The sequence below is a fragment of the Crotalus tigris genome, unplaced genomic scaffold, assembly GCF_016545835.1.
Source record: "Crotalus tigris isolate CLP2741 ecotype Arizona unplaced genomic scaffold, ASM1654583v1 scf7180000017614.5298720, whole genome shotgun sequence".
Classification (NCBI taxonomy): domain Eukaryota; kingdom Metazoa; phylum Chordata; class Lepidosauria; order Squamata; family Viperidae; genus Crotalus; species Crotalus tigris.
Genome location: NW_024096513.1, coordinates 173,209 through 198,010, shown reverse-complemented (window position 1 = coordinate 198,010; position 24,802 = coordinate 173,209). Strand labels below are relative to the sequence as shown.

At 36.9% G+C, this 24,802-nt stretch overlaps 1 protein-coding gene and 1 gene segment (V, D, J or C); one reads left to right on the top strand and one right to left on the bottom strand.

The window, feature by feature from the left end:
* Nucleotides 1-15,061, top strand: LOC120300441 (vomeronasal type-2 receptor 26-like). The gene is made up of 9 exons (XM_039326455.1): nucleotides 1-789; nucleotides 2,949-3,176; nucleotides 4,317-4,443; nucleotides 5,552-6,458; nucleotides 9,899-10,190; nucleotides 10,428-11,279; nucleotides 11,872-12,099; nucleotides 12,860-12,884; nucleotides 14,994-15,061. Exons 1-9 carry the CDS (start codon nucleotides 1-3, stop codon nucleotides 15,059-15,061), a joined length of 3,516 nt encoding a protein of 1,171 aa, XP_039182389.1.
* A 193-nt stretch (nucleotides 15,062-15,254) lies between these two features.
* Nucleotides 15,255-16,277, bottom strand: LOC120300436. The segment is given in 3 exon segments: nucleotides 15,255-15,288; nucleotides 15,778-16,096; nucleotides 16,209-16,277. Coding segments are annotated over 3 exon segments (399 nt in total).
* Between the last annotated feature and the right edge of the window lie 8,525 nt (nucleotides 16,278-24,802).

Genomic DNA, 24,802 nt, shown 5'->3' with positions numbered 1-24,802 from the left:
ATGGTCCCAAATGATGAAAACCAGTACATGGGAATTATCCGTTTGCTTCTACACTTTGGCTGGACATGGGTGGGTCTTTTTACAGGAGATGATGATAGTGGAAAATATTTCTTGCAAAGCATGGAAGCATTGTTTTCCCAGTATCGAATCTGTTTAGCCTTCGTTCAGGTGTTTCCACGCCAAGGCCGTGTCTTGTCCAGTGATGATATGGGTACATTTGGAAATCTCCATGTATCTGTTATGGATCAGAGGGCCAGAGCATTTATCATCTATGGAGATACCATGAATCTTATGTGGTTAATTACCTATAATACTCTTCTAGTTTCTGATCACGCATATTTTGGGAAGGTGTGGATCATGACAGCTCAGATGGAATTTGCAGTAACAGGAGTGACCAGACGGATGGATTTTCAAATGTTCCAGGGTGCCATATCCTTCGCAATTCATTCCAAGCAACTTCAGGAATTTCAGATATATCTTCAGAAGAAAAATCCATACAAGCCTGAAGGTGATGGTTTTGTCCAGTTGTTCTGGGAACAGGTTTTTGAATGTTCATTTCCAAACTCTGGGGAACCATTGGAGCAGGATGAACTATGTACTGGGAAGGAGAACCTGGCTAAGCCTCCTCAATCTGTTTTTGACGTGAGAATGAATGGCCACAGCTACAGTATTTACAATGCTGTCTATGCGGTAGCCCATGCTCTTCATGCAATGCACTCATCAAAGACTAAATACAGAGTAAGAATGGGGGAGCAAAGATCTGAGTTTGAAGACATGCAACCTTGGCAGGTAATATTCCCATAACAGAATGATATAACCGAATAACAGAGTTGGAAGGGACCTTGGAGGTCTTCTAGTCCAATCCCCTGCTCAGGCAGGAAACCCTATATCATCCCAGACAAATGGTTGTCTAATCTCTGATAATTTCAATGATCCTGCTGCCAGAAATTAACTAGCATATCAATGTATCCAATCATTGATGATTAGAATTAATAGCTGCATCCTGGGGACTTATGTCCATTATTGCTTTTATAACAAACCAAATACTTGCCTTATTAGAGAAAAAATATTTTAATCACTAATTAATAAAGGCAGTCTTCATTAACGACCACAATTGGGACTGCAACTCGGATGTTAAGGAAAACAATCAATATGATATTACTTCAACTTTCCTTTGCTTTACAGACTTCTGAAGGTTGTAAATATGAGAACTGGTGGCAAAGTAATTTTTTTAGCATTATTGTAACTGTAAATATTTAGTAAATGAGGCAGTTGTTAATGAAGACTATAATCTGTAATCACTGTCAGCTGTCATAGATAAATATTTGTTGTCCAGCAGCAATATTTTAATGAATGGTTAAAATAGAGTGTAATAGAATAGAAAATAATGAAACAATATTTTAAAATCTTATAGAACTAGGACTAGAAAAGCAGTATAGGGAAACAGACTGAATATATGAATTAATAATACAAGATAATATTAAGCCACCCAGAGTCACACGATGGTGAGATGGGAGGCAAATAAATTTAAGAATCAATTAATAATCCAGAATTTTGGTCTAACCAGTGGAAATTCCCAATTTGTACATTTATCTGCCAAATGAGAAAAAAACAAAGTTCTGGGGGGAGGGAATCTCTGACTTTTTTCATGCAATGTCTTCTCACAGTATTTTTTTTGTTGTTGTTGTTCTGTTTGTTAATCTTGGAAGAAAAATAAACCAAAATTTCATGGAAATCTACTACCATTTTCCTATCTTCCTTCCCCCCCTCCTTTCCTGGCTGCCAACAATTTCTTTTCACAGAGTCTTAAGTGTACAAATGGTGTTAAAAATGACCATCTCTTTCAGCTTTATTATAGAACATTGAAAATAGATTGGACTCCAAAAGGATGTAGAACAATTTGTTTGCTCTACAATAGCCAAATTTTGAGATAGATGGGTAGATGGATGGATGGATGGATGGATGGATGGATGGATGGATGGATAGATAGATAGATAGATAGATAGATAGATAGATAGATAGATAGATAGATAGATAGATAGACAGATTCCTCCTAACTCTAATTAAAGCCCTGGGGCATTTATGGAGGGGAGAGAGAGAGAGAGAGAGAGAGAGAGAGAGAGAGAGAGAGAGAGAGAGAGAATCTGTTCTTAAGGCCATAGCAGCCCATGTCAGCAGAAAACAATTATATATTAAGAACGTTTCTCTAAAATATCTTATTAACTGGATAGCTTTCACTTTTATAAGCCATCTGTCACTCTGTTACTGGAAATCAGGAATTGGGAGGAGACTTATGTCTTAACTCGCAAGAGAGGATTGTCTATATGTGAATAGAAGGGAATAACTCTTAAGATCTAAGTGAAGTATTGCATCCATTTCAATTTCTGAGACAGGGTTGGGGCTACAGCTTAAATTTCTTGCCTGCTGGACTTAGCTATTTTCGTACATTGGTCCTTCCTTCCTTCCTTCCTTCCTCCCTCCCTCCCTCCCTCCCTCCCTCCGTCCCTTCTATATTTATCATTCATCCTTTTTTGAACTTATAATTCTATAGACAGCAATGGTAACTGGGATTCATGGTATGGTGCCTGCATTTGATACATCACTGATATAAAAATTACAGATAAAAGCAACAATATGTATCAGGGTCAAAGACTGTCCATAAATTTAATCAAATTAAATTGCCCACAAAATTAATTAAAGTATCTACTTCATCTATACCCAAAGATGTATTAGACTTTGTCCCATTGTTCAATAATAATGAAATTTTGACAGCATAACTTGATGGTACAGAATTTGGCAATTAGAAAGAGATCTTTGAGATCATCCTATCATACATAAAATAATCTCCTAGAATAAATTGTGTTGAATTTAATTGCTTCCAACATGTCATGAAATGACATTGTACACTTAATTTTATTATCCCTCTACTATTTTTTCCCTCCTTCCAGTTACATGCATTTCTTCAAGGGATATCATTTAACAATTCAGCAGGAGAGAACATTAATTTTAATGGAAAAAGAGAAATTGTTGCTGGATTTGATATAATGCACATGATTTTATTTGCAAATAACTCCTTCCGTAAAGTCAAAATTGGATGGTTAAAACCAATGGCTTTTGAAAGAGAACAATTCTTCATAGATGATGAAATTATTGAATGGCCAAGCTCCTTTAATCAGGTATGCATTCTTAGATTTCCTTGACAGATTTAACTTCAATAAGACAAACCATTGGTGGTTACACATTTCCACTACTGTAAACTTTGTCCATGCCACAAGATATAGCAGTGGGGTCTAGGACAATTCACCATGGTTGACTAGCCCCAGCTGTCTCACTCTGGTTGTCAATGTCCAGCTTGAGTATTTAAAATAAAGTCCCGGATTTTTTTCATTTCTGAAGTTCTTGCTGTTTTATTGAATACATGACATGGCATAGGTGAAGGAAAACTAACTCTAAAATCCCAAGATATCTACCCAAAACATATAACAATGACATTCCCAGCCAAATCTCCCAGTTGTCCATGTGGTGCATGTAAACCCCTTTCTGTTGTTTTGAGAACCTTCTGTTACCTTCATCCCCAAGGTTAGAATGTCCTCAAAAAGTTTCCACACGTCTGTGTTTCAGCAAATGTCTGCAGAACTGGAGAGGTTTCATTTCTCTAACTAGCCCATTCAAAGCCTCATCTCTCCCTCTCTCACTTACTCTAATGACAAGATGAAAACAATAAGGCACATTATGGCTGCCAAATTTTTACTGTTGACATTCATTAATTGGCAACAGACAAATCTCCACAGGACAGCTCACTGTGGGACAATTCAATGTAGGATAATTCAAGAGAGGGACAAGTGAATTGCAGCTGGTCTTGTCTTGCTTTAGATTTGAACCTTCTCAAGTTAGAAATCTTCAAGGCTGGGGTGAGCTGCAATTCTACTTGTCCCTCTCTTGATTTATCCTATGTTGAATTGTCCTCCAGCAAATTGTCCCATGGTGAGATGACCAGGATGAATTGGCCAGGGTGAGTTGGCCAAGACGAGTTGTCCATTCTGGTTGCAGTGCTAGTATAAATTCAGTATTGTTATTGCTTTATTAAATATTACTATTATTTCTAGTAACAATATTTTGAAAGCAATATATATTTAAATAGGAACATAATACAATTTTAGTCCACTTTAAAAAACATGCTTACATTATAGTATATACTACACATATGCTCATCTATGTTGACCAATTACTTATTTCCTGATTTTCAGTTGTGTATGCCCTCCACAATAACTAAATGCTATCAGCTTCCTTACAACTCTTTTGATTTTTATGGACAGGTATGTCCTATTTCTGTGTGTAGTGACTCATGCCCACCGGGGTTTCAGAAACAAAAGAAGGAAGGGCAGAAATTTTGTTGCTATGACTGTTCACCTTGTCCAGAAGGAAAGATCTCCAACAAGACAGGTAAGTGACATAGAATTGATTGATTGACTCCCCCCCACAAACTCCTTTTGTTTCCCTGCATTATATTAGGCCTAACCCCCCCAAAAATCAGCTGGGAGTTACTTTCTGGGGAGAGCTTACTTTTGGGAAAAAAAAACAGTAAAATAGTTGTGAAAGTCATCCAGATATTCTATCCATTTCTACTTAAGTATGATAAAATCTAGTAAATTATATTGTTGTTGTTGTTGTTGTTGGGTTTTTGGTTTTTTTTTGTAGCATTTGTTGATATTCTGATATCACTCTGAGAGTCAGTCTGGTATTCCTTCACAGGTTGTGGCTTGTCTTTGAAAATAAAGACAAGGAACTTTGATGGCTCCTCCATGGTATTCAACTGAGCTGTCTTGATTTGGCTTCCAATTCAATAACAGACACAGCCTAAGAGGCTCAACATACTCTTCCATTTTCTGACAGTCAGTATGATATTTTATTACAATGGTTCCTATATAACTGTCTGATTTGGAACAGTAACCAAAAACAATGAATAGGTAGGACTGTAGAAAAAGCAATCACAACCAGCCTGCCTTCATTGAGAATCTGTATACTGCATGAACCAAAAAAGAAGGCTGAGAAAATACTTACAGAACCCTCATATCCTAAACATAATCTATTTCAACTTCTCCCCTCAGGATGCTGCTTTAAACAATTAGACATAAATTTGGTTTTTTCCCCATGCTGTCACCATCGGATTGGATTCTTATGCTTTATCAGTTGTTGTTTGTAACTTACGATCAATGATTGTAACTATGATGTATGATCTATGATCTATTACTTGCTGCTAATATATACACTGTGAGTTTATGCACTGGAGACAAATTCCTTATATGTCAAATCACAGTTGGCCAATAAATCTATTCTATTCTGTTCTGTTCTGTTCTATTCTATTCCTTATTTCTATTCTATTCCTTATTTCTATTCTATTCTATTCTATTCTATTCTATTCTATTCTATTCTATTCTATTCTATTCTATTCTTATTATGAAGTAAGCTGTTTTCATTTGGCTTCTGATCCAGTCAAAGTCTAATAGATACACTTATTTTTCTTGACAATTTTTCTCCCTTTTCTTTTCAGACACAGATGAATGTATGCAGTGCCGAGATGATCAGTATCGAAGCCAGAGCAATGACAGCTGTTTCCCCAAAATAATAACCTTTCTTTCCTATGAAGAACCATTAGGAATGGGTTTAGTCTCAATTGTCCTTTGTTTTTCACTGGTCACGGTCTTGGTGTTTATTACTTTTATTAAACACAGTGATACAGCCATAGTCAAAGCCAATAACCGAGAACTCACCTATATTCTTCTTTCCTCTCTCCTGCTCTGCTTCCTCTGCTCTCTTTTATTCCTTGGCCAGCCCCACAAAGTCACTTGCCTCATTCGTCATGTTGCTTTTGGTATCATCTTTACTGTAGCAGTTTCTTGTGTGTTGGCCAAAACAAGCACTGTGGTTCTTGCTTTCATGGCCACTAAACCAGGATCCAATGTGAGGAGGTGGGTGGGAAAAAGTCTGGCCAACACCATTATCCTTTCCTGCTCTCTCATTCAAGGTAACATTTGCACTGTATGGCTTGCCATTGCTCCTCCATACCCCAGGTTGGACATGAAATCCCTGCCAAGCGAGATGATAGCAGAATGCAATGAAGGTTCTACCTTTATGTTTTACTTTGTCTTGGGCTACATGGGACTTCTGTCCATCATCAGCTTCATAGTGGCTTTCTTAGCTAGAAATCTGCCAGATGCTTTCAATGAAGCCAAATTCATCACTTTTAGCATGCTCATGTTTTGCAGTGTTTGGCTAACTTTTATCCCAACTTATTTGAGCACTAAAGGCAAATATATGGTAGCTGTGGAGATCTTTTCCATTTTGGCCTCTGGGGCTGCCCTATTATTTTGTATCTTTTCTCCAAAAGTTTATATTATCCTGCTGAGACCTGAGCTGAATAATAAGGAGGGATTGATAAGGACAACTAATAAACCAATGTAATTGCATCCTATTGCTTTATGTTATGATTGACATCAAATAACTGTCTTTCATAACCAGTATATCTGCTTATCATTTATTATTTGAGATCACCCAACAAATATATGAAAAAAATAAATATAATAAAGTACTTTTGTTTAATTATATAATTGTAAGTTTCAACAAAGAACCACTTTCTAATGCAAAATTATTTGTAAAATTATTCATTATTAAATCCTACTGAACCTATAGAGTGATGACTGGGATGACACCTAAAGAATTAACTGTTGGATAGGAACTCTGAACTGCATTTTCTTTACCACTTGAGCTAACCGGTGGAAATTTTATTTGAACCTTTATTTGTTTCTATTGGTGAAAAGCAAATTTGAACAGAAATTATATTCATGTGTAAGTCAATTCCATTGTTAAAAAGATTGATGAGTTTCATGCTGTCCTGCTACTTACTGCAATTAAGATGATTATCTTTTTGACCTTTACGAGGATGTCATAATGTAATCTCGGATGGAATATTTTTAGGAAATATTTTTTTCATTGTTAGCATTGCTGTTAAATCACTCATAACTGTAGTTCAAAAAATATCAAAAATAACTTTCAAAACTTTAACATGAATCTGATATTTTTGAAAATGAATTTATATTTCTGCCCTAGTGAGATGACCAATTGAGATTTGGTTTCTTAAGATCTGGAATAATATCTTACATGAGATTTTATTGGTCTCATGTGCTGCTTTTATTTGGCAACATTTAAATTGCTTTAGATTATATTTTTCATTACAACCTGAGTTGATTTATATATTGTTGATAGCTTTCTCATATTTCATTTCTAAAGAAGAGATGATACAAAAAAGTTATAATAAACAAGGAAATAAATAAATAATAAATAAATAACAGTATTTGTATATATTTCAGTTTGTGTGTGTGTGTGTGTGTCAGTGTGTTAATGATTCTTCTGAGAAAAAAATGTTTATATCTATAGGAAACCTTATTGATTGACTGATATCAAATTCATACTGTACATGAAACAAGAACCAAAGACTTATTTTGTTTGTTAGTTTTAGAATCAGAAAAAAATGTGGTTGAATCAGTAGTTGCTGAGTAAGGGTGCACTGCCTTTTGGTCTGTGAATAAAAAGATAAGTGGTTGCTTTGTGTTTTCAAAGATTTTAAATTTGGAGAATCTAAACCTGAAATTTAATTGGTAGAATAACATTTCAAATAAGCAGATGAAAGATAGCTGAAATCCTAAAAATGAGAGATGTTGATAATAAAAACGGTGATAATGTCAAGATGAAGACAAGTCTGTTATGGTGGGTTGCTACGGTGTCATAATATCAGATGCACATTCCTAAGTCATGCCAATTGAGTGATAACATTATTACACATACATGATTTACCTTCCTTACACAACTTTAGATACACATATTATTTCAATTCTTATTTCCCAACTCTCTGCCTGAAAACAAACAGAAAGAAAAAGAGGAGATAAGAATGGGAAAAAAATAATTAGCTGTCTAATATACGCCCTGAGGCCAAATTATGATCCTTGAAATTTTCAACCATTAATTTGCTTTGGCACAATGCCAACAACTTTCTGGAAAATAATACAGAAACCACAAACCATTTCTTCTTCAGCTTAAGATGTGATTAACAAATTCCCCCAGGTTTTATCTGCCATAGCCATAATCAGGAGCAGAAGAGACACAGTTCTGTAACACATAACTACGGTTCCTTCAAATTATTCTGCAGCATTCATTCAGGGACTAATGCATTCTCAAGGATGTTGATATTCAGGTTAAGGTTGAGACCCTTTTCCAAGCCAGGTCTTCACCCTTTCAGTGCAACTTGGGTGGAAGTGGCCAATGCAAGGGATGAGGCAGCAATGGCTATGTCCAGAGAAAAGGTCTTCTCATGGGCTCTGATGTTAGTAGTATTGCTCCTGCTGTTGCCCCAAATATCATGCACAAAGTCCAGCAAGAACTGTCCTTTGCTTGAGGTGCAACCGGTTCCTCATGAATGGCATAAACCTGGGGATCTCAATATTGGTGGCATGGCTTCTCAAATAATTTGCTTTTTCCCTGCAGTTAACTTTGAGCGATATCCTTATGTGGACCTAGATATTGAACTTGCAGTGTAAGGTTATTTCTCTCTCTCTCTCTCTCTCTCTCTCTCTCTCTCTCTCTCTCTCTCTGTATGTATGTATGTATTTTTCCTAATTCATGCGAGCTTGGAATTTCAGTAATATGCTGGAATGACTAGGATGTGATTTGTGGATTTTTCCTTTTACAGGGCAAAATGGAGAACCACAGAAGATGGGATGGTCAGTCTTGGTTAGGGCTTAGATAGGGGGTGCCAGGGAATACAAAGGATAAAAGGTTAAAAATAAAATATCTAAAGATCTGCTTCGGTATTATGCCAAGAAAACTTCATGGATGACTCATACAGATAATCTGAACTTGACTGAAAGGCCACTGTATAATATCCCACAATTTTAATAAGAACAGCTGTATTCTCAATTTATATTGTGCAATACTTCCATCATCATTATTATCACTGGTTTCAAATTTTCACCACATCCTCTTTGTTCTTATTCATATTCCCATTCTTTGTTTCTTCTTTCATTCTTCTTATTAATACAATCCATCTGAAATGATCTACATTCAAAGCACTTTACCACCATCCTTGATAGGGAAAATAATTAAAAGCATCATGAACTAGGGAAAATCAGCTATATGTAATTATTTAGATTTTAATATAAGTTACATTGCATTTAATTTTGGTTCTACTTATTCTGCCACTGCGTATCTGATTCGTGCTCTGAGTTGCCTGAATCATGAACTGGGTGGCTGATAAATTTGATCAATAAATATATAAATAAATGAATGGAGTTCATCCTTTCCCATCCAACTCAAGGACCAAATACAGCTTTTGGCATTGAACAAATAATACATAAGCATGTTCAATTCTCAGGTTTTGAAAATTTGTTCACCATATTTCATTAATGGTTATAAAAAGTTGCTTAGAAAGTTTTCTAAATCATAAATCTTCATGATTATTCAAAAGGAAAATAGCCTCCTTGCATAGCTGTCCTCCATGAATTTATTTTGAGATGCTACCATATTCAGTAGTCGTCACCAGATCATGTAATAAATTAATCTCACTATTCAGGTACATGTTATGTAAAAGAATGCCTTCTCTGACTCTGTTCTATATTGCCTTCCAATTATATCTTTTATTCCAATGATACCCACTCTCATTGGATGATCCCTTGTTCTAATGCTTTGAAAATGAGTCAACAAGATCTCTCTGCCTATTTTCTCCAACTATTATACATTTTAATTCTTCTTCAACCCAGTATTTTTTTTCTAAACAAATAGTCTAGAAATTCTACTTCTTTCAGCCCTGCATCCACTGCATAATTTGGCTATATACTTGTCTTTGCAGGATGGTGACAAAGTTCTATCAGCATGTTCTGACTTTGGCATTTGCTGTGAATGAGATCAATGAAAATGCAAACATCTTGCCAAATCTAACACTAGGATTTCACATATATGATAGCTATTATGATGCACGTATGACCTACTGGACCACCCTTGACCTGCTTTTCAAATCACAGAGATTCCTCCCAAATTACAAATGTGATCCAGAAAGACATCTTATGGCTGTCATTGGCGGAATGAGTTTGGACATCTCAACCCATATGGCAGACTTCTTAAATCTCTACAAGATTCCACAGGTAAAAACTAATGTTGACTAATATTTTTAATGTGCCATAATTGCATTCCTTTTCCTGTTATATTGGGTTAGGTTTAGGGTTATACTGGTTTTAAAAAAGAGCAGGAAGAACTGATGAAGAGAGTGACTGATTCATGGATTGATTATCTAAATGTAGTTTCTGAAATAAAGTAAATGGATGTTCCTTGTTTTTTTTTCATGTATCATTTTTTTAAAAAAATCTTACATTTCTTTTTAGCTTAGTTATGGTTCATTTGCCTCAGAAGACAAAACACATCCTCTTTCCTTTTATCGCATGGTCCCAAATGAAAGTCTCCTGTATAAGGGTATGGTTCAATTGCTTCTACATTTCAGATGGACATGGGTTGGGCTCCTTGCTGTGGATGATGACACAGGCCAACAATTCTTGGACATCTTGGAAAAGATGTTGCATGAAAATGGAATCTGTTCTGCTTTCAGAAGAATGCTCCCTAAACAAGGTCTCTTTCTTCCACTTGATGAACTTGGAGATATGGCATCAATTATCTATCAAACCTTCATGGATAGGCAAGCTAGAGCATGCATCATTTATGGTGAAAGTATGACTCTTCTGTGGCTGAGTACTTTAGTGCCTCTAGCAGATCTTCAATATGGAGCAAACATATCTCTTGGAAAGGTATGGATTACAACTTTCCAGATTGATTTTACAGTCACATCCTTCATTACTCGTAATTTTTTTAGAATTTTCCAAGGGACTATTTCCTTCTCTATTCATTCAAATAAGCCTCTAGGGTTTCAAGCCTACCTTCAGAACATAAAGCCTTTTAAGAAAGATGGAGGTGGCTTTCTGAAGAAATTCTGGGAGCAGGCCTTCGAGTGTTCATTTCCAAATTTGCAAGAAGCAGATGATGTTTCTGGGATATGCAATGGCAACGAGAAGTTAGGAGATCTTCCTAGCCCTGTTTTTGAGACGAGCATGACTGGTCACAGTTACAGTGTGTACAATGCAGTCTATTCCATAGCACATGCTCTACATGCTATGTTATCATCTAGATCTCCATACAGAGAAATAGTGGGAAGCCAAAGTTTTCATGATCTCCAACCTTGGCAGGTAATATTTCAGCAACAGTCCTTTATAAAGCTATAACTTGCTCCCACAGAACTGAAACAGTTCTTTTTGTCCAGGTGATGCATAGTGATTTTACTCATTGAAGTATCACATCACTCCAAGGTCTAGGAGAATTCAAAAGAGGGTTTGGTATATATGCAAAGGAACTACTTGTGATTTTCCGGTAATATAGCATAAGAGTTGAAAGATTTCTGCTTCGTATGATTGCCTAATGAAATCTTGAAGTAAGGTACAGTGTAATAAAGTCACAAACAAATTAAATGGATGTGAAAGAATGCACTGAGCTGTGTATCAATTCATGGAAATATCCAAGAGTAATTTGGAAGAAGGATAGAAGCTGTCCTTGCAAGTCTCATGAAAACGTCAGACTGGAGACGGCCAATTATTTGCAGAAAATAGCAGTGAAAGTTATGGCTATTTTGAATTACACATTTTCAAAGCCCCCTTTTCCAGTTCTGCATCACTATACAACACCTGTATCTACTGAGAATTCTTGCCCCAAATTCTCTATATTTGAAGTACCTCGGGAGATATCTCTTGAATCCATCAACTTCTCTTTTCCTCTTTCATCTAGCTCCACCCAGTTCTTTCAAGCATTGGGTTTAACAACTCAGTTGGAGAAACAGTGTCTTTTAATGAAAAGAGAGAGCTGGTTGCTGAATTTGATATTGTCAATTTGGTCATATTCCCCAACAACTCCTTTATTAGAATGAAACTTGGAGAACTGAATCTTCAAGGTTTTGAAGAACAAGTACTCACCATCCATGAAAATAACATTTTCTGGCCAGAGTTTTATAATCAGGTATGAGTTCTGATCTTAGAGATGGTCTTCATTTTTAATGGAAGATATGGAGGATCTTGAGGAACAGGCGGAAGAGACAATCAGACATGACAGGCAGGAGCCCACAGTGGCTCAATTGTTGAAGGAGGAAACTTAGGATGGATCTGCCCTAATATCTATGGAGAGTCTCAATCATGCTTGTCTCAAAGGTTCTTTTCCAAAAGGCAACTAGACTATGTTTTTCCTTGAGGAAGAAGCAAAACTTCATCCATTCTGATAGTTCTGATAATTCTTCATCAGTTAGAACTGATGAAACTTCTTGGATGAGAAGCAAAAGGTCTTCTTCCTCAAGGAAAAACATAGTCCAGTTTCCTTTTGAAAAAGCACCTTTGAGACAACCTACCCTAATGGATCAAGTATAGGAAGAAAATGGGACCATTTGGATTCTGAATTGTCATTTCCAGCTGTATCAACAGCTCCTGGGGCAAATAGGTTGTATAAGCATAACTGCAACCAGAAAAGAAGAATCCTCTTTTTGCATGAGAAAATTTACCTCTGTGAATTGTGAGCAAGAATGCCAAGCTTAGCCAAAAAGTCATCTTTGATCAGTCAGAGGAGAATTCTGTGGAATGCATTCAAACCTCCATAAACTCTAAAGGTTTCTGCATTTAGCCCGTAGAGAAAGCTGCTTCACTTAAAAAGGAAACTGTACCCGAATTTACATATCCCTACTAATAAAAGGACTTCTCAGTTCTTATTCTCCACATTTCTTTGATTGTAGATCAAAGAAATCATTGATCAAAGAGGTAACTCAATTCAATTATATTACTTTAACTACTAGGAATTGTTTAGTGGTTATTGGTTACTTTTCTTTACTTTTTTGTTTTTTTAAAAAAAGTTGTATTGCTTTTATTTTCTTAAACACTCTTCATAACAGTATGGACTGTTTAAAGGAATGCAGAAAAACAGATAGAATTTCCATAAAATGCCTATCAAAAATGAAATATAACATCTCAATACTGAATGGAAATGGTTCAAACTCAATTCCACTATCCAGAAATTGAATAAACCAAATACTATTGGTACAGCCCCATGATGGATTAAACAATGCTCAATAAAACTGGGATATTGAGATATTTTTCTTAAAAGATAATTATTCTAAACACGGCTTTACTTTACCATAATCTGTTGAACAATTGGAAGTGGATAGAAACATTTTTCTAATATTAAGGAATGGGTGGTAAGTGTGCTGATAATCTACTTTTGAAATGTTTTCATATTCTAAAATGGCTTAATATTTTATCAACAACATATTGTCTGGGTTTCCAACATTTAACTTACAAATATATGTTAAATTCCTTTCTCTCTACCTCATTTTTCTAGCCATTGGTAAAAAGTATCCCATATTCTAAAATATACTGAATCTTTTTTCTCTTTCATTTTCAGTGTCAATCTATCCATTTATGCACAATCTATTTTTTTTTAATTAATTCTTCCTCTATTGGTAAATCTTCATTTTTCCAATGTTGAGTGAATACAACTCTTGCTGCAGTTAATACATATAAAATTAGATATATACACTCTTTCTCATAGTTTCCTATAATTATGTCTAACAAAAATAATTCTGGCTTAAAATCTATATGTTTTTAGTAATTTTCTCTAACCATATGTGCATTCTTTTTTTTATTTAAAAATTTTATAAATTTATTACAATATAAACCCCCCACCCCTTCCCCCCTCCCCCACTTCCCAGAGCTGATTACAGGATAAAAAATAAAATAAACAAACATAACCTAACTAACATTAATCAACTATACTATCAATCAAAACCATAACACACTTTAACTCCTTCTCCCAACAAACCATATGTGCATTCTTGACCAGAATCTTTTGGCTTTGGGGCAAGTAGAACTATACATTTCTATATGGTCAAGGCACTGAGTAATTTTTTAGTTAGTTTCTTTTCTAAATGAGGTTTCTATAATGTATAAAGTTTTATCATTATAAACACACCATTTATAATAATGTTGCTTTTTTTGATAGTCTGTTATATTTCATGGATAAAAAATACAAAAGTAAAAGATAAAAATTTCCCTGTCTAGTCATGTCTGATTTCTGGACACAGTGCTCATCTCTATTTCTTGGCTGTGGAAAACCAGTGTTGTCCATTTTCTGTGGTAATACAGCCAGCATGATTATACACCAGAGGTGGATAGAATGCTCTTACCTTCTCACCAAAGTCGTACCTATTGATCTATTTGCATTTTCATGCTTTCAAACTGCTAGGTGGGTAGGAGCTGGGCAAGTAATGGGAGCACACCCCATTGCACAGAGCTCAGGTCTCAAACGCAGCTGTCAGCACCCCAGCTGAAAAGCTCACCGTATTTAACTGCTGAGCCATTACACCCCTCTAAAAACATATAAGAAAAAAATACAAAACAAACACATGAAAAGAACTACAAGCTTCTGATTCTCAAGTCGCTTCAAGAATGAAGAAGGGCTTGTGGTAGTGCAGTGATTAGAATGAAGTATTGCAGGCTAATTCTGCTCACGGCCAGCAGTTCGATCCTGACCGGCTCAACTCAGCCACCCATCCTTCCAAGGTCAGTCAAATGAGGTTCCAGATTGTTGGGGACATTGTGTTGACTCTGTAAAGTGCTCAGAGAGAGCTGTAAAGCACTGTGAAGTGGTATATAAATCTAAATGCTATTACTATGGTTATTGTTTGACCTGGAACAGCCTTGGAGAGCCAGTGCCTGTCAACAGAAAGAGAACAAAGTCTGAAGGAAAATTATATATGGCAGATCCACAACAGTACTGGGCCTTGGGGCAATTATGGGAAATGGTGCAAGGCAGCCTTTTTGGATAGCAACTGTAGTGCTAAGGCTGAAGTTTCTGCTTGTGCCTTGATTCAGGCCAAGAATTGGCATTGCCACCAAATATCTATGCCCAGGATCCTAAATGGGGAATGGGGGAGATATAGAGAATTGTTTCTCTTTTTTTTCTATGGGGGTGGAAGTTAATTGTGACATGCCAGAAGAATCGACTTAAACATTTTCTGAAATTTGGACATGCCAAGCCTAAAATATTCTCTATCAGTATCATAGCTGTTGAAGGTGAAGATGGAGACTTGGCATAACAAAGGGAGAGACTCATCAGGCCTTCTCGCATCCTGTTCAGCCTTTACCACCTGTCCCTCTGATTTGATACCTGAAAAGGGGAAAAGAAAGAAAACAAACTGAACAGAATTTAATGAATAGAATCACAGTTATCACTGATTTTTTTTAAAAAACAGCAGGGATATCATTTAAGTCCAATAGCAACAGCACTTAGACTTATATACCGCTTGACAGTGCTTCACACCCTCTCTAAGTGGCTTACAGAATCAGCAAACAGCACTACAATAGCAATAGTGAGCATTATTCCCATTCTTTCACCTCCGAAGTAAAGCACACATCCACATATGGTGACCAAGAAAAGAGAAACTGGATCAGAAATGATTGGTGTCATTCAGCTGATTGAATATAAGCAGATTTTCTAGTCTGCCAATGGAGAAAATGAGAGAGAGCTGGTTCTGCTCATCTGCAGGGAGAGCTAACTTCCTTTGTTTTAAATTGAGGTCATGGAAGCTGACTCAACTTGGATGGCAGCCATGAACATTGAGGGATTTTGTCAAGCTTCAGTGTAGCTTCTTCTCACTGTGATCCTCTAGCACAGTAATATACAGCAGTATCCTCTGGTTTCAAGTTGTTCATTTGGAGATAAACCATGCTGGAGGCATCTTGCCAGGAGATGATGAAACGGCCTTTCACAGAATTGGCATAGAATTGGGTGCTCCCATCTCCAGGATCATCTATCAAAGCAAGCCATTCCAATCCTTTCCCTGGAGCCTGTCTCACCCAGCTCATCTCATAGCTGCTGAAGGTAAAGCCTGAAGCTTGGCAGGAAAGAATAATGGATTCCCCTGGCCTTCTCACATCCCCTCCAGATTCCACCAGCTGGACCTCCATTTGGACATCTGGAAAAGAAATATTGATATGTACATTTTAAGTGTCCGGCTTCCTCAAGTCCATCAACCTGAAGCATATTAGAGCTTGTTACGTTCCTACTCTGTATGGAAGAACCATTACCTTTGATAACTGCTAAAATGGAAATGAGCTGGAGCAAAATTAACATTTTTCTTTCTCAGTGGAGACCTTCCAGGCAGACAGGCTTTTACTCTCTAGCCACAGCCTAAAAAGGTGGGAGAAGATGTCATATAAAGAGGAAGGCTATGTCTGTATTTGCATATACTTCAGGATAAAAGAGAACCAGAGTTGGCTGATTATAGTAACAACACTTTTTGAAAAAATCTGAAAGGATGCATACTGTTACTGTAAGTTCGCCAAAACTACACTAAATTTTCCATTTAATGTACAGTAGTTTTGGGCATATTTGTCTGTAGGAATGTATTTTGATCATTGTTACACCAAAACACAGCTTTTAAATTATTATTTTTTAAATCCTGGGAAATTAGATTATAATTTCAGATACTACAATGAATATTATACTATTTTTTCCACTTACTGTGCTTCTGGGTATATTTGTCTGTAGGAATGTATTTTGATCATTGCTGCACCAAAACACAGACTTTTAAATCATTTTAATCATCATGTACTATAATCTATTTCAGATACTATCATGAATACATGTATTTTTGTACATTAATTTCCTTTATTGATTTTTATTGAAACCCTACAAGAATTGACATATGTAAAGAGCACTGATTTTACATGTAATGGTATGCACTATTAGAATCATTCAAGTAGGCTCAATATAAAGAATGGAATTCAATAAGTTTAAAAAAGCAGAATAAGTTTAAACATGTTTTAAATGTGTTAATATTATGAAATATTATATCCACAGCTTACTTATATCTCTAGGTTGGTTATAATGTTTCAGACTGAATTGAGATGTGAAATTAATGCAAATAGCTTTATTAGGTTTGAAGAAGAAGAAGAAGAAGAAGAAGAAGAAGAAGAAGAAGAAGAAGAAGAAGAAGAAGAAGAAGAAGAAGAAGAAGAAAAGAAGAAGAAGAAGAGAAGAAGAAGAAGAAGAGAAGAAGAGAAGAAGAGAAGAAAAGAAGAAGAGAAGAAAAGAAGAAGAAGAAGAGAAGAAAAGAAGAAGAAGAAGAAGAGAAGAAAAGAAGAAGAAGAGAAGAAGAAGAAGAAGAAGAAGAAGAAGAAGAAGAAGAAGAAGAAGAAGAAGAAGAAGAAGAAGAAGAAGAAGAAGAAGAAGAAGAAGAAGAAGAAGAAGAAGGGAGATCTGCTATGGCTGCAAAATATTCATCAATCTCTCTCTGGGTTCATCTGATATATAGTGCTAAAGACCTATATATTGTGCTAAAGACTGAAAAGAAGACCAACTTTGCTCTTCTCTGATCTCCACTGTCTTCTTTGCCTCTGCATTTCATACTTATAAGAATCAAAGAACTGTTTCCTGTTTTTGTTCAGATCCCAAATAAACTTCTCTCATTGTGTCTTCTCTGGAACAAAAATAGACAGCTGAGTCTGCAACTGACACAGTATTCAGCTGAAGGTAGAACTCATTCTTGGAGTTGTCTGCTGAAATTGAGGCACGGTTCTTCATGGAGTGAGAATACCATTTGTCCCCATTATAGGCATGTATTCCTGTAACCCATTCTACACCTTTTCCAAAAGGCTGGCGGAACCAATGCCAAACATAGTTCTGAGTCTGGAGGGAGAACCCGGTCACTTTACACACCAGCCAGAGATTATCTCCAGGCCTTACTACTCCTGCGCCAGTTGAAACCAGCTGAACCTCTGAGAAGGCCCCCTTTGGAAAAAAGAGAAGATGAGAATGAATATAAGAGCTCTATGGTGTGCCATCTAAACCACTTCTAGAACTTATACTTACATTTTTGCACCAAAAGAAAGGAAAACAAACAAAATAAGATCTTCATTGTAAATCAAAGAATTCTGAACCTGGATCTAAGAGAAACACTGAAGACTCTTCATTTGGGTACAACCTTTTGAAGAGCCAAGAACAAGTTTTTGAAGGAATTTGCATGACTTTCTCTTCCCATCATCCCTTAGAAGATATAAAAGTTCAGCAAGAGAATTGTGATAGAGGGATACAGGGATATGCTGGTGTTGTATTCATGGCTGGGATCACTTCATAATGATAAAGAATCCATCAAGCTTTTAGAATAGGATAGAATAACAGAGTTGGAACGGGCCCTGGAGGTCTTCTAGTCCAACCCCCTAATCAGACAGGAAGCCCTATACCATTTCAGACAAATGTTTGTCCAATCTCTTCTTTAAAATTTCCAGTGTTGGAGCATTCACAACTTCTGGAGGCAAGTTGTTCCACTGGTTAATTGTTTTAACTGTGAGGAAATTTCTTCTTAGTTCTCAGTTGCTTCTCTCTTTGGTTAGTTTCCATCCATTGCTTCTTGTCCTGCCCTCAGGTGCTTTGGAGAATAGCTTGACTCCCTTTTCTTTGTGGGAGCCCCTGAGATATTGGAACACTGCTATCATGTCACCCCTCGTCCTTCTCTTCATTAAACTAGACATACTGAATTCCAGCAATTGTCCCTTGTATGTTTTAGCCTCCAGTCCCCTAATCATCTTTGTTGCTCTTCTCTGCACTCTTTCTAGAGTCTCAACATCTTTTTTACATTGTGGTGATCAAAACTGGATGCAATATTCCAAGGGTGGCTTTACCAAGGCATTATAAAGTGGTATCAACACTAAACGTGATCTTGATTCTATCCCTCTGTAAATGCAACCTTTCAATACTCCTTCTTCCTCCTTTTCTTTCTCAACAACAACCCTGTGAGGTGGGTTGGGTTGAGATAGAGTGACTGATCCAAGGTCACTCAGCCACTTTTCATGATAAAAGCTAGATTAGAACTAGAGCATCAGAAGTATATTTTTTGGGGGAATTATTATGCAGGATGAAAGAGAGTTTTCTTCAACCTTCAACAAAACTATGCAGATATCAACTCATTGATTAAATAAAGTTTTTCCAAAACTTTGCTTTTCAAACCCAAATAGAAAAAAAAAAGTTAACCTGGGAATTCTTAAGTTAGGGAGAAAACTTCGAAATCAACAGGAATGCTGAAACTGGGTTTACAAATGTTGTAAATCAGAAGCAACTAAAGCGGACAGCTCCCTTGACCAAAACTGTAGGTTGAATGCCATACAGACCAACAATGTTGCACCAAAGAGTTATACTTATTCAAAAACCAGAAAATGCACATATCATATGTGAGGAAATTGTTGGTAACCTCAAACCACTGGTATATAGAACATGGCAAGGGAAAATGACTGGAATCAGAATGTTGTGGTTTAATTATGAATGTAGATGTGAAAGAAAGGACAAAAAAGGAAGGAAGGAAGGAAGGGAGGGAGGGAGGGAGGGAGGGAGGAAGGAAGGAAGGAAGGAAGGAAGAAGAAAGAAAGAAAGAAAGAAAGAAAGAAAGAAAGAAAGAAAGAAAGAAAGAGTTATGTTTACAAGATAATGATACAAAATTTTAGGAAATAGTTTCCCAAGGCAAGAGATAAATGGAAGTAGTAACAGAAGCACAGATTCCATTTGACGTTTGGTATAACTTATTTCTAAAATAAATTTGAGTATATCAGAATATCAAACCCACACTTAATGAGTACAGGTTTATTAAAATATTTATTAAAGTTGTCCCTAGTAATTGCTGCAGAAGCTAAAATAATAAGTTCATATCCAACAGCTGGCAAAGCCCTGGGAGAATATATGTTGCCACGCGAAATTTTTAAGACATTTCCTGATTTGTTGACACCTCTACTCACCCCCTTGTTTAGTTGTATTAATGCTACTGGACAAATCTCCCAATTTTTAAAAAGGGAGATTCTACAGCCCTGCCAACTTTCATTCTATAAGTTAATCAACAGAAAGTGTGTGTGTGTGGGGGGGGGGAACAGGTCTTCGTTATAAATAGGTCTGAGCAGGATATAAAGGTAATATTAAATATGATTCATTAGTGTACTGCTCACGATTAAGCTTTTGAAGTAATTATCATGAGTTTCTCTTCCCACGATGCCTTAAAAGACTTTCAGAGAGATAAAACTGTGACAGAGATTAGTATAGGGATATCTTAGTGTTGTATTAATTGCTGGGATCTACCCAGTGGTGGGATTCAGCCAGTTCGCACCACTTCAGCAGAACCGGTAGCTAATTTTTTGTTCTCCAGGCCCAGAATGGACTTCCAGAAGTAGTATCCACTGGTTGTTCACATATTTGAATCCCACCACTGGATCTACCATAAAGATAAAGAATCCATCAAGGTTTTGCCCATCTCAATACCTTAGAAGGAACAAGTCAAAAGTCACCTCATGGTTTAGTGGTTTTCTGGTTGAATGAGAAAGGGAAATAAAAGTAACTGCATCCTAAAGTCAATTCAATTTGCACTACATTTAGCAAAGGACCATTGGAGGGAACTCTTCTTGGGTCTGCCGAGAGAACTGTGCAATTTTTCAAGCAGGGACTGGAGAAATAATGTTTAATGGGGTTTTGCAGACAACTCTGCGTCCTAGTGTAAAACAAGGGGAGGAGCAATAACAGGTTTAATTTCTGCTTGTATTCTAAATCTAAACAGTGGAAATGAGTCTGGGGGAGATGATTGAGTTCCAGGAGATCTGCAGAGATCTCCTAAAGAAAGGTGAACAAGTAGCCAAAGCTTTAAAGATGCATGTGCAAGAATTGGGTATGAATTAGCCAGCTGCTGAATCAGCAATTCTATATCAAGTGTCTTATTTCAAATTTCTCTCCTACAATCTGCCAGATGTATATCCCAAATATGTTTTTTTTTCCCAAAAGACAATCTGACTTTCATGTTTTTTTTTAAGAAGTTTCTTCTCTTGGATGAGAAATGAAATATTTTCAAAGAAACAAAAAACTAAGGAAGTTCAATTGCCTTTTGAAGAAAGCATCTTTGGGACAACCATGACCTGTATGAATGAACATGAACAGTAGCAGGAATTGGGTATGTCTAGTTTAATGAAAAGAAGGACTGGGGGGGGGGGGGGCATGATAACAGTGTTCCAATATTTGAGGGGCTGCCGCAAAGAAGAAGGGGTAATCTTTTTTCCAAAGGACCAGAAGGCAAGACAAGAGACAATGGATGGATATTAGTCAAGGAGAGAACCAACCTAGAACTAAGGGGATATTTTCTGACAGTGAGAACAATTAATAGCTTGCCTCCAGAAGTTGTGGATGCTCCATCACTGAGGTTTTTAAGAAGAGATTTAACAGCCATTTGTCCAGAATGGAATAGGATCTCCTGCTTATACATGGGGTTGGACTAGAAGACCTCCAAGGTCCCTTTCAACTCTGTTATTTTGCATGATTAGGAATCTCCAAAGATATTCTGCCAGAAATATGTTTTCCGCAATTTTAATCTGGATGTTAAAAAATAAAATGCACAAACAAATGCATTGCTAAAGGAAAGAGACCCCATAAAACATCTGCATAAGAACAAAGGTGTAGATGGGATACATCTGAATGAACCCATGATTAAGCAAGTATTCTTGTGGTCAGTTTATTTTAACCAATATTACTCAACAATTTCATGGGTGAGAGGATGATCACTCCATCTAGAAAGTACTAATCTCAAAGCTCAAAGGCAATTTGTTGTTTCTGTTTTGTTCTGAGGTGTTTGTGTGTGTGTGTGTGTGTGAGAGAGAGAGACAAACCAGTACAGTCAAGTTAAGCATTTTCCAAATTTTGACAAGCTTAGCCTGAAAGGTCTATCATCTCTATTGTGGTGTTGAAGGTGAAGCTAGAAGCTCAGCAGGAGATATGGAGGGCCTCACCAGGACTTCTCACACCCCTTACAGACTCCACCACCTGAGCCATCAATTTGATAACTTCAAATGAGAGAAGGAAAAGTTCAAATCAAAGGAACCATTAACAGTTGAATATTAGTAGCTTTTCCAGTTCACCAGTAGATAATGAAAGGGGATTGGCTCTACTCATCTGCATGGAGAGCTAACTGCCTTTGTTTTTAATTCAGTGCCTGGAAGCTGACTCAACTTGGACAGCAGGCATCAACCAGTGAGGGATTTTGTCAGGCTTCACCATAGCTTCCTCTCACGGTGAAGTCTGTAGCACAGAAATACACAGCCGTGTCCTCTGGTTTCAAGCTGCTCATTTGGAGATAAAGCATGCTGGAGGCATCGTGCCGAGAGATGGTGAAACGGCCTTTCACTGAATTGGCATAGTATTGGGTGTTCCCATCTGCAGGGTTATCTATCCACGCAAGCCATTCCAGGACTTTCCCTGGAGCCTGTCTCACCCAGACCATCTGATAGCTACTGAAGGTGAAGCCTGAAGCTTGGCAGGAGAGACGGAGGGACCCTCCAGGTCTTCTCACATCCCCTCCAGACTCCACCAACTGGGCCTCCATTTGGACATCTGGAAAAAAATGTTGGTATGTACACTTTAATGTCAGTCTGCTGCAGTCCCTTAACCCGAAGCTTATTAGAGCCTTTTAGCTTTCATCTCTGTATGGAAGAATGATTACCTTTGAAGGCTGTGAAAATGGAAATGAGTTGGAGAAAAAATATCATTTTTCTTTCTCAGTGGAGAAGTTCCAGGCACACTGACTATTGCTCACCAGCCACAGGTTGAGAATCATGGGAGATGGTGTCATATAAAGAGGGAAGGTTAGGCCTGTATTTACATAAACTTCAGGATAAAAGAGAACCAGATTTGACTGATAATACCACCAAGAGTTTTTGAAATACCGGAAGGGCTGTATGAAGGTTAAGTTCACAAGATTAAAAATCACACATACATGTGCCTAACATCTTATAGTTGTCTTTTTCTAAGAGATAGTTTTTTTAAAAACAAAACAAAAACACAACTCAGAATTAATTGGATGAAAGTGTAGCCATAATGGATGACTTGTAAAACCCAGAAATTTGTTAAATTATATATGGTTATATTTTTTTACAGTGATTTGAACATTTTTGACAATTCAAAGTGATATGTTCATCTTTCTTAATCATTAAGTGTGTGTTGGCCAATGACATGATCTCATAGATTCTGACTTTTGTCAAGCAGGGACCAAATGATTAATTGCCGCTTAATCAAGTGTCAAAGTTCTTTTAAAAAAATATCTTTGAATGAGTTTAGAATTTGTTTTACATAGACAACTGCCCAACTTTTCAAAGACTAGTTTGTCCCACTTCTACCTATAGTTCCATGGCCTTTTCAGAGGAATTTTTCATTTAATGTCCTTTGGACACATCTGTCTGTAGAAAAATCTTTTGTTTATTGCTGCAACATAATATAGCTTTTTACTCATTTTAATCCCTATAAATGATAATATATTTCATACACTATCATAAATACATGCATATTTGTATATAAATTTCCTTTACTGACTTTTGTTGAAGCATTACAAACACTGGAAATTTAGAAGAAGAAAATGCTTTTATAGGAAATGGCATTCCCCATGGTCAACATAGAATCATTCAAGTGAGCAAAATATATCTCAGAATCAGTGTGATAACATTGTGGCCAACCACACTCTTAATGAGCTGAGAAAATAAATATATAGATGCTGTATGAAGTTTGAGGATATACTAATGATATTATCCTAGGGAAACTAAGCCTGGAAAGATCTTCAGGAGACTTTTGGAGTTGTGAGAGATGAGTCTTATTGTTTATCCTAAATCTGGAGAAAATTTATCTATGTGGTCACTAATGGGTGATAACAAACTAGGTGGCACTTAATCACTTGGTCAATTCAAGACTGTATGATTCTTAATTCTGGTCTTCCAATTCAACATCATTTTAATGAATTATCTTAGAGAACTGCTCAGGGGAAGAGAAGATTCTTTCTTGGTTTCAGAATAACAGAATATTAGAGTTGGAAGGGACCTTGGAGATCTTCTAGCCCACCTCCTGCTCAAGTAGGAAAATGGATACCATTTCAGAAAAATGGTTGTCCAATCTCTTCTTAAAAACTTGCAGTGTTGGAGCACCTACAAGTTCTGGAGGCAAGTCATTCCACTGATTAATTGTTCTCATTGTCAGAAAATTTTTCCTCAGTTCTAGGTTGCGTCTCTCCTTGATTAGTTTCCACCTAGTAATAGTAGTAAAGTTGGAAGGGACCTTGGAGGTCATCTAGTCCAACCCCCTGCTCAGGGAGGAAACCCTACACCATTTCGGACAAATGGCTGTCCAGTCTCTTCTTAAAACTTCCAGTGTTGGAGCATTTACTGCTTCTGGAGGCAGGCTGTTCCACTGATTAATTGTTCTCACTGTCAGGAAGTTTCTCCTTAGTTCTAGGTTGCTTCTCTCCTTGATTAGTTTCCACCCGTTGCTTCTTGTCCTGCCTTCAGGTGCTTTGGAAAAATAGCTTGATTCCCTCTTCTTTATGGCAGCCCTGAGATATTGGAATACTGCTACCTGTTGCTTCTTGTCCTGCCTTCAGGGGCTTTGGAGAATAGGTTGATCTCCTCTTCTTTGTGGCAGCTCCTCAGATATTGGAACACTGCTATCATGTCTCCCCTATCCTTCTTTTCATCACACTAGATCATCACACTTTCATCACACTTTCATTTCCTGCAACCATTCTTCATATGTTTTAGCCTCCAGTGCCCTTAAGAAGCCTTTCAAAGCATTTCGTCTCACTGTGTCTCTTGTACAGTAATAGACAGCTGTGTCTTACCAGCTT